The sequence below is a fragment of the Stegostoma tigrinum genome, chromosome 30 (assembly GCF_030684315.1).
Source record: "Stegostoma tigrinum isolate sSteTig4 chromosome 30, sSteTig4.hap1, whole genome shotgun sequence".
Taxonomy (NCBI): Eukaryota; Metazoa; Chordata; class Chondrichthyes; order Orectolobiformes; family Stegostomatidae; genus Stegostoma; species Stegostoma tigrinum.
The window spans coordinates 20039713-20057397 of NC_081383.1; the positions used below are offsets into that span (position 1 = coordinate 20039713).

The 17685-nt window shown below is 43.3% G+C and overlaps 1 protein-coding gene across 5 annotated transcripts in view; it reads left to right on the forward strand.

The window, feature by feature from the left end:
- The window catches only part of LOC125465721 (phospholipid-transporting ATPase IC-like), a 118532-nt gene that overhangs the window by 40933 nt on the left and 59914 nt on the right, over positions 1-17685 (forward strand). For all 5 annotated transcript variants that reach the window (XM_048559479.2, XM_048559480.2, XM_048559481.2 and 2 more), the window contains 5 exons: positions 3044-3105; positions 3670-3742; positions 3835-3905; positions 5967-6049; positions 14963-15121. In XM_048559479.2, coding sequence (XP_048415436.1) covers positions 3044-3105; positions 3670-3742; positions 3835-3905; positions 5967-6049; positions 14963-15121 — 448 coding nt within the window. The remainder of the gene's footprint in view (positions 1-3043; positions 3106-3669; positions 3743-3834; positions 3906-5966; positions 6050-14962; positions 15122-17685) is intronic.

The window sequence follows — 17685 nt, forward strand, 5'->3', positions numbered from 1 at the left end:
GATTAGGGAGGCAGAGACAGGTTGGACTGGTTTTGGGATGCAGTGGGTGGAGGGGAAGAGCTGGGCTGGTTGTGTGGTGCAGTGGGGGGAGGGGACGAACTGGGCTGGTTTTGGGATGCGGTGGGGGAAGGAGAGATTTTGAAGCTGGTGAAGTCCACATTGATACCATTGGGCTGCAGGGTTCCCAAGCGGAATATGAGTTGCTGTTCCTGTAACCTTCGGGTGGCATCATTGTGGCACTGCAGGAGGCCCATGATGGACATGTCATCTAAAGAATGGGAGGGGGAGTGGAAATGGTTTGCGACTGGGAGGTGCAGTTGTTTATTGAGAACCGAGCGGAGGTGTTCTGCCAAGCCGTCCCCGAGCCTCCGCTTGGTTTCCCTAATGTAGAGGAAGCCACACCGGGTACAGTGGATGCAATATACCACATTGGCAGATGTGCAGGTGAACCTGCAGTCACGGTTGGACATAGAACAGTTTTTCCACCGCCTTCGCCTCCACGCCTACTTCTTCAACCGGGAACCTAACCCTCCCTCCACTGACCCCTTCGCCCGCTTCCAACACAAGTCCTCCTCCTGGACACCACCCCCAGGCCTCCTACCTTCCCTTGACCTCTTCATCTCTAACTGCCGTTGAGACATTAACCGCCTCAACCTCTCCACCCCTCTCGCCCACTCCACCCTCTCCCCTGCAGAACGGGCAGCCCTCCGCTCCAACCCCAACCTCACCATCAAACCCGCAGACAAGGGCGGCGCAGTGGTAGTATGGCGCACTGACCTCTACATCGCCGAGGCCAAACGCCAACTCTCTGACACCACCTCCTACCGCCCCCTCGATCATGACCCCACCCCCGAGCACCAAACCATCATCTCCAACACCATTCATGATCTCATCACCTCAGGGGACCTCCCACCCACAGCCTCCAACCTCATTGTTCCCCAACCCCGCACGGCCCGTTTCCATCTCCTTCCCAAAATCCACAAACCTGCCTGCCCTGGTCGACCCATTGTCTCAGCCTGTTCCTGCCCCACCGAACTCATCTCCAACTATCTGGACTCCATTTTCTCCCCTTTGGTCCAGGAACTCCCTACCTATGTGACACCACCCACGCCCTCCACCTCCTCCAGGACTTGCAATTCCCTGGCCCCCAACACCTCATTTTCACCATGGACGTCCAGTCCCTATACACCTGTATTCCGCATGCAGATGGCCTCAAGGCCCTCCGCTTCTTCCTGTCCCGCAGGCCCCACCAGTCCCCCTCCACCGACACCCTTATTCGCCTAGCTTAACTCGTCCTCACCCTCAACAACTTCTCTTTCGATTCCTCCCAATTCCTACAGACTAAGGGGGTGGCCATGGGCACCCACATGGGCCCCAGCTATGCTTGCCTCTTTGTAGGTTACATGGAACAGTCCCTCTTCCGCACCTACACAGGCCCCAAACCCCACCTCTTCCTCCGGTACATTGATGACTGTATTGGCGCCGCCTCTTGCTCCCCAGAGGAGCTCGAACAGTTCATCCACTTCACCAACACCTTCCACCCCAACCTTCAGTTCACCTGGGCCATCTCCAGCACATCCCTCACCTTCCTGGACCTCTCAGTCTCCATCTCAGGCAACCAGCTTGTAACTGATGTCCATTTCAAGCCCACCGACTCCCACAGCCACCTAGAATACACTTCCTCCCACCCACCCTCCTGCAAAAATTCCATCCCCTATTCCCAATTCCTCTGCCTCCGCCGCATCTGCTCCCACGATGAGGCATTCCACTCCCGCACATCCCAGATGTCCAAGTTCTTCAGGGACCGCAACTTCCCCCCACAGTGGTAGAGAACGCCCTTGACCGCATCTCCCGCATTTCCCGCAACACATCCCTCACACCCCGCCCCCGCCACAACCGCCCAAAGAGGATCCCCCTCGTTCTCACACACCACCCCACCAACCTCCGGATACAACGCGTCATCCTCCGACACTTCCGCCATCTACAATCCGACTCCACCACCCAAGACATTTTTCTATCCCCATCCTTGTCTGCTTTCCGGAGAGACCACTTTCTCCGTGACTCCTTTGTTCGCTCCACATTGCCCTCCAACCCCACCACACCCGGCACCTTCCCCTGCACCCGCAGGAAATGCTACACTTGCCCCCACACCTCCTCCCTCACCCCTATCCCAGGCCCCAAGATGACTTTTCATATTAAACAGAGGTTCACCTGCACATCTGCCAATGTGGAATACTGCATCCACTGTACACAGTGTGGCTTTCTCTGCATTGGGGCAACCAAGCGGAGGCTTGGGGACCGCTTTGCAGAACACCTGTGCTCGGTTCGCAAAAAACAACTGCACCTCCCAGTCGCAAACCATTTCCACTCCCCCTCCCATTCTTTAGATGACATGTCCATCATGGGCCTCCTGCAGTGCCACAATGATGCCACCCGAAGGTTGCAGGAACAGCAACTCATATTCCGCTTGGGAACCCTGCAGCCCAATGGTATCAATGTGGACTTCACCAGTTTCAAAATCTCCCCTTCCCCCACCGCATCCCAAAACCAGCCCAGTTCATCCCCTCCCCCCACTGCACCACACAACCAGCCCAGTTCTTCCCCTCCACCCACTGCATCCCAAAACCAGTCCAACCTGTCTCTGCCTCCCTAACCTGTTCTTCCTCTCACCCATCCCTTCCTCCCACCCCAAGCCGCACCTCCATCTCCTACCTACTAACCTCATCCCACCTCCTTGACCTGTCCATCTTCCCTGGACTGACCTATCCCCTCCCTACCTCCCCACCTATACTCTCCTCTCCACCTATTTTCTTTTCTCTCCATCTTTCGTCAGCCTCCCCCTCTCTCCCTATTTATTCCAGAACCCTCACCCCATTCCCCTCTCTGATGAAGGGTCTAGGCCCGAAATGTCAGCTTTTGTGCTCCTGAGATGCTGCTGGGCCTGCTGTGTTCAACCAGCCTCACATTTTATTATCTTGGATTCTCCAGCATCTGCAGTTCCCATTATCACCTAAGCTTGCTCAATGTTTGGTCTGTGTATTAGGCACGTCACAAGAGCGACAAAGAGATCAACAATAGACCATGCGATGTTCTTGTTGGGAAAAGGTAAGTAACTAAACTACCAGACAGCGGATGCAACGTAGTGAGCATCAGGAGCAAACAGTCAGTACAGCATTGTGTTTTATGTGATACCAACCTCGGCTAAACATTAACATTCACACTTTTGAGTCAGAAGGTTTGGGGCTCCAGGCGTTCGTGGGAAAATAGAGCATATTGCCTAGTTTGGCACTTCATTGAGATACTGAGACTGTATTGCACTGTTCGAGGTGCTTTCAGATGAGCAATTAAACTGGATTCTTGTTTGCTGTCTCAGGTGAATGTAAAATCTCGGGTAAAATATCCAATGACATCATTTGATGAAAAGCTGGCAAGTTCTCCTAATGCCCCAGTCTACATTAATATGACCAGTAGCATCAGTAAAAACAGATTCTCTGGATGTTTGACTAATTGCTGTTTGTGGGAAGTTGTTGTATGTAGTTTGGCCACCAAAGCGGTCTTTATTTCAAAAGTGAATATTTTAAAAATTATTTAATTTGTTATGAAGCATTTTGAAATGCCCAAATGAGAGCCACTATATAAATTGAACTCCTTTGCCTATTTCTTTTATAGCTTCACAACTTCAAAATGGAAAGAACTCCAAGTAGGTGATGTGGTTTGCCTGAGGAAGGATGACTTTGTTCCAGTGAGTTTTCTTTGAAAGATATACATTTTTTTTCCTACGGAATGATAGTGCTTAAATATCTCAAACAGTATTCTTGTTTATGGTTCTCCTAGGCTGACCTGTTCTTGCTGTCTAGTTCGGAGCCAAATAGCCTGTGTTATGTTGAAACAGCTGAAATCGATGGGTAAGGTTTCAACATTTTGCTGTTATTCCTAGTTCCTTTTCCTGCATTTGTTGTGTTCAGTAATTATGTTCCTCTCCTTCCATTTCTGACGGTGGTTTTGATGAAGGGTACATTTTCAGTGCACAAATCATTAATAACATTAAATTGTATTCAATTTCTTGACATTTGCCTCTGATTTGCAATGAGTTTGACACAGTCAGGAATCCGTTACCATGTTTGTGAGTCTCGGTTCAAGTTACGGAGAACCCTGCTCAATATGAATTGCACACTCTCCTTTCTCAGGGACACAACTTATTTATCTAAGTCGTGATAATATTTTGGCCAGTATAAGATCAGTTTGCTTATCTTTCCCAACCAGCTATCAGTTTTCTTTCTGTGCTCTGCTGTCTATTAGCTCCAAAACCTATTTGCATCAAACCTGCTTGCCATTTTTTCTGCCCAACATCACTAGTAATTGCTTTTCCACAATTCTGTTGTCTTCTTATTTAAAAAAAATCTGTTGCATAATCGTCCCATTTTCTTTTTTCTTCCACTTTGTTTCAATGTTTTGAAGTGTGGGGAGTGGCATCTGCTCTTTGGTGAACTTTTGCATTTCTTAGTAATGATACCCATTGCCTTGATGAACACAGATCTCACCAAAAGAATAAATGCATCCATGATATTCCCTGTTCAGTGCATTTAGGTTAAGTTTGCAGATTTTATAATGTCTTTGCAGAACTTCTTTGGAAAGGAACATGTCAGGAAATCACGTGCATTGGTCTACAAACGTGACGTGGCTTTTCCCTGTGGCAGGATATTTGTGCCTGATGAGGCCAGAATCATGTTAGCTCCTGGAACAATATAAGATCCAAATGTTGGACTGTAGTACTGAAATAGTCAATTGAGGTTTATTACAGCTTATATTATTTATACATATTATAGTCATGGATACTTCAGTATGTGGGCCAATATTAAGCAATTAAGCTATTAAGTTACAAACAGAATATTTCCATTAGCATGTCATGCTTCAAATGGCCCAGTTAAGATGGAGATTGAGACCATTTTACCCTTAGGTCACAAACTTTGATACAGTAATAATATTATGATCATATCTCTTAAATGTATACTGCATACTAACCATAAGACATAACACAACATGCACCAATGTTTTTAATTTACAACACAGTTAAACTGAGAGAACAATATGTGACCCTGTCATGTGAAACTCTTTGATTTTGGAACATAGCGATATGGGACATAGGAGTAACAATAGGCCATTTGACTCTTCAAATTACTGTTTCATTCACTAAGTTCATGGCTGATCTGACTGTCTCAATTTCACTTTCCAGTCTGCCCTTTGTAACCCTTAACTTCCTCGTCTGTTATATATCTATATTTGAATAAATACAAAACGCGTCCTCCGCCTTTTTCTCAAGAAAAATGTGATCACTAGTGGCCTCCTCATCACCATGTTAAACCATGTTCCCTCGCTGTAGTCTTTGTGCCAAGGGGGAGCATCAGCATCTACCTTCTCATGCCCCCTCAGGATCTTTCATATTTCAATAAGGTAGTGATAGTTTGTCACAGTGCAACCAACAATAACTGTTGGATTGCTTTCTGCTGATGCTTTTTTAGGTTCAATTTCCCCAGACTTTCCAATTTCATACCCACCCTTTTCACTCGCAAGTCGCCAGTTTTTGCTTGGTAGCTTGTCCAGTAGTGTCACAGGAATTATTGGTGCAGACAGAATGAGTGACGATCATATTGAATGACAGAGCAGCCATGACGGACTGAATAGCCTAATCCTGCTCCTTTTTTTCTATGTTTCTGTATAATCTAATCTGTGTTGTGTAGGGAAGTGGTCCTGCGATTTCATAATCTGTCTTAATGAATTTTCTCTCCATCTATTTTTATACTCACTTGTTGAACAAAGATACCGCTGTAACTATAATGTTTCTTCTGTCATTTAATCCTGCCGATGACAAGACCTTACAACAGCACAAAATTTCTACCAGTTCACACAGCTTGCTGACACAGATCAAATTCAATGATTTTTATAACAAAAAACAATTTTGCTTTCAGTGAAACCAACCTGAAATACAGACAAGCACTAAGTGTTACACATAATGAAGTGAACACCATGGACCAACTAGCACAGTTTGATGGTGAGTATTGACTATGGTTGTAGAACCTTCTCAAGTTTAAGTTGTTGAACGACTTTCCAAATTAGCAAATTTTTCAGGTCTGCAGGAGAATTGGATTGATGGACTTGAGGAACTTCTATCATTCTATAATTTCCCATTTTATAATGTCTGACCTATCAGTAAGCATGGCCTTGTGTTCAAATAGTGAACAGATGTTGATATGAGATATTCACATTCTTGGGTGTATTACCCATGACAATAACTTGACAATTAAAAATGACTTACCTGGTTTGAATTTAAATGAAAGCTTGTCAGTTAACTGTTCTCTGGAGCACTCTCCATGCCAGTCCTCTATCAGCCAGCACCCTGATTGCATGATGTTGTTCCCGTTGAAATTTAATGTTCTGGCAATTGTGTCCTGATGAATGCAAGATAAAAATCTTCAACAAGAGTCTCATTTGTCAACAAATTTATGTTCTGTAAACCTAAAGTTCTCTCGTGTTTACTTCTTGAACCAAAATATTAAATGGTTGAGAGTTGAATTACAGTCTCCAATGGCCTATACAAATTTGCTTGTTTTGCTATCAATACATCAGACATTCTTTGCTGCTGCCCCATTTCATTAACAACCCAAGTGCAGAAATGACATCTAACTGTATGGAGTGTTTTGTAGCTTCTGATCCATGCTGTCCATTGCTGCCCCTGACTCCACCATTTAGGTCTGACTCACTTGTGTTGTATAGGTTAGAGCATAGAACAGTCCAGCACAGAATACGGCCCTTCATCCTGCTGTATCCATGTTGACCATGACACCATTTCATTCTAATCCCATCTGCCTGCACATGGTCCATATTCCTCTATTCCCTGCCTGTTAATGTGTCTGTCCAAATGCCTCTTTAACATTGCTATCATGTCTACTCCTACCAACTCCCCTGGCAGTTCATTCCAGGCCCCTCCTATCCTTGCGTTTAAAAAAAAACTTGCCTCTCACATCTCTTCTAAGCATTCCCCCTCTCACTCTAAACATATGCCCCTTAGTTTTTGACATTTCCACTCTGGGAAACACCTCAACTATCGACCCTATGCATTGCATCTCATAATTTTATATACTTCTATCAGGTCATCTCTCAGCATCCAAAACTCTAGCGAAAACAATCCAAGTTTGTCCAATCTCTCCTTATGTCTAATACACTCCAAACCAGGCAATATCCCGGTAAATCTGTTTTGCACCCTCCATATCCTTCTAATTGTGTGGTGACCAGAACTGCGAAAAATACTCCAAATATGGCTAACTAAAATTTTATACAGCTGCAATATGACTTGCCAACTTTGAAAGTCACTGCCATGACTGATGAAGGTAAGCATGCTGTATGCCTTCTTTATCATCTTATCCACTTCTGTTGCCACTTTCAGGGAGCTATGGACTTGCAGTCCAATATCCTTCAATTATATCAATGCTCATAAGGGTCCTGCCATTTACTGTATACTTTACTCTTTCACTTGACCTTCTAAAGCATCACTCCACACTTGTCCAGATTAAACCCCATCTGCCATTTCCCCACCCAACTTTCCAACTGATCCATATCCTGTTGCATCCTTTGACAACCTTTCTCACTATCCACAACTCCGGCAATGTTGTGTTGTCTGCAAACTCACTAATCTGACCATCTACATTTTCATGCAAATTACTTATATATATTACAAACAACAGAGATTCCAGAACTGATCCTATTAGAACACCACTGGTCACAGACCTCCAGTCAGAAAAACATCCCTCCACAACTACTTTTTGTCTTCCATAATCAAGCCAATTTTGTATCCAACTTACCAATTCACCGTGGATCCCATATGCCTTAATCTTCTGGACCAGTTTACCATGAGGCACATTGTCAAGTGATTTAGTAACGTCCATGTGAACAACATCCACTGTCCGACCCTCATCAATCATCTTCATCAATTTCTCAAAAAACTCACATTTATGAGACAGACCTTCCCCAAACAAAGCCATGCTGACTGCCCTTCCCTAATCTTACTATCACCTATGTCTTTCTTCTTGGTGAATACTGATACAAAGTGTTCATTAAGGTCTTCACTCACTTCCTCTGGCTCCAGAGAAGTTCCCTACTTTGTCCTTGCATGAACCTACCCTTTCCCCAGTTACCATCTTGCTCCTAATACTGTATAAAATACCTTGAGATTCTCCTTATTGCCAACGACATTTCATGTCCCCTTTTTAGCCCTCCTAATTCCTTGTTTAAGCTCTTTCCTGCATTTTTTATATTCCTCAAGAGCCTTGTCTGATTTCAGTTTCCTTAACTTTACATTTAACTCCTTTTTTGTTTTGACTAAACTTTCAATATCTCTTGTAATCCAGTGTTCCTGAATCTTGATATTCATATCTTGCATCCTCAGAGGAACATGCTGGTACTGAACTTTGACTGACTTACCTTTTAAAAGACTCCTATGTGCCAGATGTGGACTTACCCTCAATCAACTGCCCACATTCTAATTTCTCCAGCTCCTGCCCAACTTAGCACTATAACCCAAGGACCAACATTATTCTTACCCATAACAATCTTAAAACTTATGAAATTATGACCCTTGTTCCCAAAATGCTCCCCCACTGAAACTTCAATCACCTGGTCAGGCTGATTCACCCCAGTATAATAGTATGACTCTTCCCTATTTGGACTATCTACACATTGTTTCAAGAAACCCCCCGGATGTGTCAAACAAATTCTGCCCCATCTAAGCCTCTGGCACTAAGGGAGTCCCAGTCAAAATTTGGGAAGTTAAAATCACCCAAAGCAACCCCTGTTGTGTTTACACCTTTCCATGATCTGCTTACAAATATGTTCCTCTATCTCTCGCTGGCTACTGGGAGGCCTACAATATAACTACACCATAATGGATGTCCCTTTCTTATTCCTTGGTTCTACCAAATGGTCTCGCTGGATGAGCTGTCCAAGATGTCCTCTAGTTCAGCTCCTTCATCAGTAATGCTACTGCACCACCCCTTTTACATCCCTCTCTATCTGGCCTGAAATATCTTAATTCTGGAACACTGAGCTGCCAGTCCTGCCCTTCTCTCAACTAAGTTTCTTTAATGGCTAAAACATTGTAGTCCCATGTACTAATCTAGGCTCTAAGCTCATTTGTGTTAAACATTTGCACTGCTTGCATTAAAATAAATAGATTTCAGACCATCAGTCCCACTGTGTTCGTTAAGCTGACCCTACCTGTTCTTCCAGTTATAAAAACAAAGTTTCTGGAAAAGTTCAGCGAGTCTAGCAGCCTCTGTGGAGGAGAAAACAGAGTTAATGCTTTGGGCCTGTTGACCCTTCCTCAGAACTATGAGGAAGGGTCTCTGGACCCGAAACGTTAACTCTGTTTCTCCTCTACAGATGCTGCCAGACCTGGTGAGCTTTTGCAGCAACTTTGTTTTTGTTCCTGACTTACAGCGTCCGCAGTTCTTTTGGTTTTTGTTCTTACAATTAGACTTACTCAACCGCTACCTTATCCTCAATCACTCCATATATTGACCTACTGCTCCAGTTCCCAGCACCCTGCCACACTCGTTTAAACCCTGCAAGAGCAAACCACCCTGCAAGAATAGTGGTGTCCCTCCAGTTTAGGTAGTAAGGTAAAGGCTCAAAGGTCCTCCTTTCTGATTCCAATGAAGTGAGAGTATCTGAGATGGTACATGGTCTGTATGAATCTTGTGCCAGACCATTCTTAGAGCGAGTGGCATACTCTGAGGACTTGACACTGTTCCCTGTAACAGCTCCTGCAGGACACTCATTGAATGAACTCAAAGATTGAACACAAAAGTGAGAACTAAGGTAACAATGTTGTACATAAGACAAATAGTTACATTTCACTCACTGCTGATATCACAAGTGAGGTTTGTAGACAAGGAGCTGTCTGATATTTAATATTGCCACCCAGTGACTAGGAAACCCCTGTCTGCCCAACTCCTCACCTCCAACAGTCAACTGCGGCAAGATCTCCAGATCTTCTCTCTTTTGCAGCTGTTAGTTGGAGAGGGATGGAGGGGCACTTCCATTCCTTGCGTTCTGTCCTATTATCCTCAAAGGAAGGTGACAAGAAGGTGTGGAGGGGGGATTGGTCTGTAGGTAAGAATAATGAATGGAGAACAGATGTTGAGGGTGACTGAGAGAGAAGCCTAACATTGATAAGGACGACGCTGAGAGTCAGATCGATGAATATGCGGGGATGTGAGGAAGACCATGCACAGTAAAGGTACATGCACCTGCAAAATCAGTTGGTGTTAGACGATGTGGTGGAAGGAAGAATTGGCAGGCAGTTCAGGAAGTGGTTGAATGTGACACTGCATGAACCTTTTCTTCCCTATTAAGGTCATTCAGCCATTTTCAGGATTGAGTCCAAGAGCAGGGCATTGCAGTCCTGCTGTAGACACCCAATGAGCAATCTCCAACCAGGACTTTGTTCGCGATCTTACTCTTCATCTTAGTAAGGCACAGTATCTCCCTGTGAGCCCGTGCAACTCTTGCATCAAATCCAGCAGGCTTCACCAAAACCACGTGTGGCTTTTAAATGTTTGCACTCCCACTGTCAGTGAGTTTTGCAATGCGCTGTGCTGTAGATTCCATTAAATTTCCTGTTTGAAATGCCCTTTAAATACTATAATTGGCTTCAACTTGTGCAGGTTAACATCTCACTGACTCATGAAATACAGAGATACTGGGTTAAAGAGACACTCACGAACTTGCTACACTTATCCGTGAGTTTCCTGTCTCAAATGGCTTCAAACAAGGGAAAATAATGGTGTGGTGCTAATATCACTGAACCGGTTCATCAATGTAACGCCACTTTATGTATTAGTGGTAACGATAATGCCCAGCAAACCACTCAATTTAAGGGCACATAAAAATAAATAGCAATAAATGCTGGCCTTGCTATTGATGCAAACATCCTTTGAAAGAATAATCAAAATAACCCACTCACTTGCTTACAACTTAAACTCCAGCCGTATCTTCCAATTCTCCAAAGTTAATATGCCAGGGTTTCATGTGTGATTTTCAAAAATAGTTGCACATGTAGATTTTGCTGTGCTCTCAACTGATCCTGCGAGCACCACAAGTTTTATTTTGGGTCTCTCACTAAAAACCAAAATTCTCAAAAATGTGTTTTTTTTTAATTTAACAGCTGTGAATCTCTGGAATTTAGAGCTGACATATTTCAATAAATGCCTGCAGAATACACCTTTTTAATTAAAAAATAAATTTCAAGTTGACTTGAGGACAACCAAATTGTATGAAGATTTTAAATCTGAGAGACTGTAAAATTGTCCTGGGATATACCTAATGGTCTGTATTGACCTCATTTTCCCCAGTAATTGATGACAGATAATAAAATTCACACCTCTTTATTAAACTTCAGGAAGGAATGTGGAATCTCAGTAATTGAGATATTCAGTGGTGGGATCAATAGGTTTTTGGACTCGAGGGAAATCATAGGATGGAAGAAATTGAAGAAACAGGCCATTTGGTCCATCAAGCCTGCTCCTCCATTCAGTTAGATCTTTGCTCGCCCAACACCAAAATAGAGAATGACAATTTTTTTGTTCCATCATTTCTGCCCCTGCTTCTTTTCAGTCTTTCTCCTACCTCATGAAGTTCATGAGTACTCTGGAAGTCATGCCTCAGTGCAGGAACACAGACACCTGGGTGGTATGGTCTTATGATCAGAAATTTAGCAGGTCAGCCATGTTATTGGCCTACTTTGCGTGGCTGTCAAATCCTGAGGTGGAGCTTGAAATATCAGGGGTGAGGGACTTCAGTTATGCAGAAAGCCGAGAGAAGGTGGGTTCTCCAGCTTACAGGAGAGAGAATTAAGGCAGAACTAACAGAAATGACCCACGTCCTGAAGAATCTTGACAATGTAAGTCCAGTTCAACCATTAGCTGAAGCTTCGGTGACCAGAGTGACATCAATTTAAGAACATTGTTGAAAGGCGAGATGAGGACCGTATTTTTCATGCAGCAACTATGCTGCTCTGAAAGGCTCAAATGGTGACAGATGCAGATTGATTATCCAGTTCCTTTCTGAAAATAACTAAACATTGGAAGGGAAAATAAATTGCAGGGCTAAATGGAAAAGAACAAAGGAATGAGGCCAACTGGATAGCTCATTCAAAGAGCCAGCACAGGCATAGTGGGCTGAACAGACTCCTTCTGTCTGGTGTTATTTTGTAATTATTGATTCTTCTGGCCTTTAGGTTTTCAAAACTTTTTTGAAACACACCTGAGAGAGATACATTTCTGTGCCTGGCATCAACCCTGTATGGTTGGTTGTTCACTGTCTGAGTCAGTTGTTCTGTGGTGTGTAAACGTTTTGTTACCCTTCCAGGCAACATCATCAGTGCGACTTCTAATCGCAGCATTGGTGTTCTGCTTCCTTCCGGATATATATGATCCTCTGGTGTGATGGATCTTATCGCTTCTGGTTCAGTTGTTTTAGCAGCGGTCTATACACGGGGTCTATTTCTCTGTGTTTGTTAAGGAATCCTGTGTGGAGAACCAGGCTTCCAGAAATTCCTGCAGAGATAATGGGAACTGCAGATGCTGGAGAATCCAAGATAACAAAGTGTGGGCTGGATGAACACAGCAGGCCAAGCAGCATCTCAGGAGCACAAAAGTTGGCGGTATTTTTTTCTGATGAAGGGTCTAGGCCCGAAACGTCAGCTTTTGTGCTCCTAAGATGCTGCTTGGCCTGCTGTGTTCATCCAGCCCCACACTTCGTTATTCCAGAAATTCCCTTGCATGTCTCAGTCATGTTCGCTTGTCCCAGTCGAACTGATGGCTCTCATTGTCTGTGACTGTGTGTATTGAGACAAGTGAATAATGGTCGTGTCTTTTCACTGCCAGCTGGTGTTCATGTATCCTGGTCGTTAGTTTCCTCCTTGATTGTCCAATGTAATGTTTATTGCATTCACTATATGGTATTCTGTATATCATATTGGTCTTGTTTACTGTCGGTATGGGGTCTTTAGTTTTTGATAACATTTGGCGCAGTGTTCACATTGGACAAACAAGGAGAAAACTAATGACCAGGATGCACAAACACCAACTGGCTTTAAAAAGACATGACCATTATTCACTTGTCTAGATACACACAGACACAGACAATGAGGGCCATCCGTTTGACTGGGACAAAGTGACTATACTGGGACAAGTGAACACCAGACATGCAAGGGAATTTCTGGAAGCCTGGTTTTCAACATGGGACTCTATTAACAAATACCTAGAAATAGACTCCATATTCAGACCGCTGCCAAAACAACAGAACCAGAAGTGATAAGGCCATCACATCAGAGGATCATAGAAATTCAGAAGGAAGCTGAACACCAATGCTTCGATTAGAGGTCGCACTGATGATGTTGCCTAGAAGGGTAATGAAACATCTACACACCACAGAGCAACCAGCTCGGTGAGCGAATGAACAACTGCATCCACAAACTGAGTTACAAATTTTTGCTGAGACCTTAAAAACCTTGTATGGTTTATGTAATGAACAGAATTGGCTACACTGAACTTATGGCTGACTGACAGCATTTCTACAGTATTGCCCATGTCTGTGGTCCCTTTTGTTTACACTTTACCATGGGTTGTACCCACTGCTTTGCCTGTTGCTTGGCTGGGAATTCTAACCATTCACTTTCTGCACCTTTCTATTCTGTTGCACCCATATATATATATAACCTTATTTTAAACAAGATCTGGTGTGGAATTGTCTTCTAACCACACTGGGACATCTAAGTATGGGCAAAAACATATTGCCCTGATTTGACTTTGTAATTTTGAACTGTACAGTGGCCAAAGAGTTTCCTTTGTGCTTATCTCTACACCCTGGCTGAACCAGTTGGCCATACTGCTTTCAGCCAAATTGGTTTGTACTCCCAAAGCTCATTTAGGTGAGCAAATCTCCTGCATTTGGTAGAGGGTTCAATACTGCTGTGTAGTACAGAGACTTGTGAGCAGAAAACCAATGTCTGTTTAAGATACCTTTCATTCTGACAATCAATTTGTTCTCAATAATGTGATCTGAAACTTCTGGACAGTTTGTTTTTACATTTGATAGACATTAGAAATCACAACTTGAGTCAGTGTGAGTGCATACAATGCTTTTTAGTTTGCCAAAGCATCTGTAACTTGGGATCAACAGGCTTGAATCAGCATGTTATTTGGGATAACTGTCACTGGTCACCATCAACCAGAGCTTTAACATAGTATAATGCAGTGGATCTCAGGAAGAAAATACCACTTTCATAAGATTATAAGCAGGGACTTGCATTGCTTGGAAATGCACTGCCTGAATGGTGACAGAAGCAGAATCATTAAACTGTTAATGTGTCGAGACAGATATTTGACACGTGTGAAAGGTCCATCTCAGGACGCTTTCAGCTTTATTGTTGGGGTTAAGCTGTTGTTGCCTTTAACAAGTCGCTCCCTATCTCTATAGCCTTGTTAGCTCTCAATATTCTAAAATGTCCTCATTCTTCCAATTCTTACCCTTTGTGAATGTCTGATCTTAAACACTTCACAAATAGCAACGATGCCACCAGCTTCTTGGACCTGTGGCTCTGGAATTTCATCTTTTAGTTGCTCACTAATACCTTTCCCCTTGACTAAATATTTAGCCATCTGTTTGAATGTCTCCTTCCATAGTCTAGTATTGAACTTTGTTTAAAGCATTAGTATTAAAGTATTTGGAATGCTTTGTTTTATTCTGTTCTAGATGCTATATAAATGTTAGTTATCAATCTTGTCTTTGTAACATTAATATTGCATGTTTATTTAAGACATCCTTCAAACAAATATGTTATATAACTTGGGTATTTTTAGTGCATAGCTGCCACCAGCCTTTAAAATAATACATGTTGTTTTCACAGGTAGAATAATCTGTGAAAAGCCAAACTGTGACCTGCACTCATTTACAGGCACATTAATTTGGAAAAGAGAAGAATTCTCACTTGACAATGGACAAATATTACTCCGAGGTTGTAGAATACGGAATACAGAAAAGTGTTATGGGGTGGTTTTATTTGCAGGTAAGTAGGACTGTACATAATAATGTATTGTATTGTCGTCAGAACACACGTCTTCAAGTAGAAGGTGGTATATTCTGTTCGGCTGGTGTCAGGCAATAACTGTCAATTTGAATGTGGTAATTGGGTTAGTCCCGGGAGGACAGTTCACTCCTTGATTTTAAACTAATTTCATCTGAGAATGTTCTTTCATTTTATTGTATTCATTAGATTGCTTCACTCAGATTACTGGATATTTCCAAATAGTGAATAATTCCAATTTCTTTAACTGATAAAATGCTTGTAGCTGTAATTAAATCTGGCTTTTTAAAAACTTTTCAAATGCACAGAAGAAGAGTCTTCTCTCTGTGACTACAATGCTTGCACAGTGAGTGATTCAATATGTTCTGGCCATTAGCAGGAGATAGTGAATAGCTGTTGCAGGTGCCCAGAGCCATGCAAGATTCCTATTAAGGGAAATGTTTGTATGTGGGACTGCACAAGCCTCCACAAGGAGTTTCCAATTTCTGTTGGTGTGATTTGGTGTATTTTTGATTGCTGTAGGGTCCAGTAGGATAAGAATGGGTATATTCTGGGTATTGTTGGCAAGTTGATAAAACTGTGTGCCAAAGTGTGGATTGTGTACCAGTGTGGATATTCTTTCTCGAAGATGACGTTCCATGTCCCTGCCTGTAATCAAATTGGGAATTAGAGGTTGGGGCATTTGGATTATTTTCCCTGTATCTCAGTCCATTTTTGACTGAGTGTGACTTTCCAGCATGTCTACAATAGTATTGTAGGGTTCTTATGTATAATACACAAGTTTCATTTCTACATTGCAGTGCATCTTAATGAGATGTATGAAGGTATAGAAATGATTTGCAGATTTAGTCCTGAGAATATGCAATGATCGAATTCTCCTCTCACTAAGATTTTGGAAGAAAGCATATCGGGAGTAGCCATGGGGAAGTGACTAAGTGGACAGTTATTTGAAAAAGACTGCACTGCTGTAAGGAATTGAAGGAATTCTTCTGTGCTGTAAAAGTCCATGGACAGAATTTTACTGGACCCCAGAACAGTGAGGCAGTGGAGAGGAGGAGTAGCACTGTACACTTCTCTGCATGGCAATGCTGCCAACTAGTCTCCTGTCTCTTCAGCCTCAGAAATTTTATGGAGGGGGAAGCATGACCAAGGTCTGGCATGACCTATCTGCTTTGACCCAATCTTTGGCCATTTAAGGGCCACTTTCTGCCTGGCCACAATTTTGAGGCTGGTGGTGTTGAGGTCAGGGATAGGGATACTGCTGGATGTAAACCTACTTGGCTTCAAGTGAGGAAGCTTCTGACACTGCCCCCATTTTTCACCAGGACCCCTGCTTCCACCAGGCATTTTGAACATAAGCCCTATGCCATTACTGCCCACTACCTGTCAGGGCCTTCTTCCAGTTTCACAGTAAGATTCTGGGATCTCACTTGTCCTGTCCTCCTGGTGTTTAGAATCTGGTGACTGTCTGTGGTTTCAACAGTAGTGATCTCTCCTTGTGATACAGCCAGGACTACAGAGCTGCCAGTTAATCAGATTGCTCTCTGAGGTGGGACTCCTATGTGTTTGCTTATGAGCCTTTGTCACAGACTGACAAGTTGTCAGGCTCAGTTTAAACTACAAGATCTTCCCCAGCATGGTGAGCTCCTATTTGTGGTTATGTCCTGGAGGATGTGACTCCAGCTCTCTGACCAGATGCCTCTTCCTTCCAATTTTTGGTGTCAGGCTGACTGAGTCAATTTCCCAGAAGTTTGTGCAAAGCTGGGGAGGAAATTGCTGGGCTTCTTGCTGAGATATTTGCATCATCGACAGCTATGGTTGAGGTGCTGGAAGACTAGAGGTTGGCTAATGTGACACCACTATTTAAGCAAGGCTGAAAGGAAAAGCCAGGGAACTATAGACTGGTGAGCCTTAGGTCGCTGGTGTGTAAGTTGTTGGAGGAGATTTTGAGGGACAGGATTTGCATACATTTGGAAGGACAAGGACTGATTAGGGATAGTCAAGAAGGTTTTATACATAGGGAATCATGTCTCACTAACTTGTTTGAGTTTTTTGAAGAGGTGACAAAGAAGAATGATGAAGGCAGAGTAGCAGACGTTTATATGGACTGCAGCAAAGGGTTCAACAAGGTTTGATATGGTAGATTGGTTAGATCACACTGGGATTCAGAAAGAGCTAGCCAGTTGGATACAAAATAGGCTTGAATGTGGGAGACAGACAGTGATGGTTGTGGGTTGATTTTCAGACTGGAGACCTGTGACCAGTGGTGTTCCACAAGGATCGGTGCTGGGCCCACTGCTTTTTGTCATTTATATAAAATGTTTGAATGTGAATATAGGAGATGTGTTTAATAAGTTTGCAGGTGATACCAAAATAGGTGGTGTAGTGGACAGTGACAATTATCTCAGGTTACAACAGGATCTCGATCAGATGGTCTAATGGGCTGAGGAGTAGCAGATGGAGTTTAATTAAGATAAATGAGAAATTTTGCATTTTGGTAAGGTAAAGCAGGCAGGATTTTTATTGTTAATGGTAGGGCCCTGGGG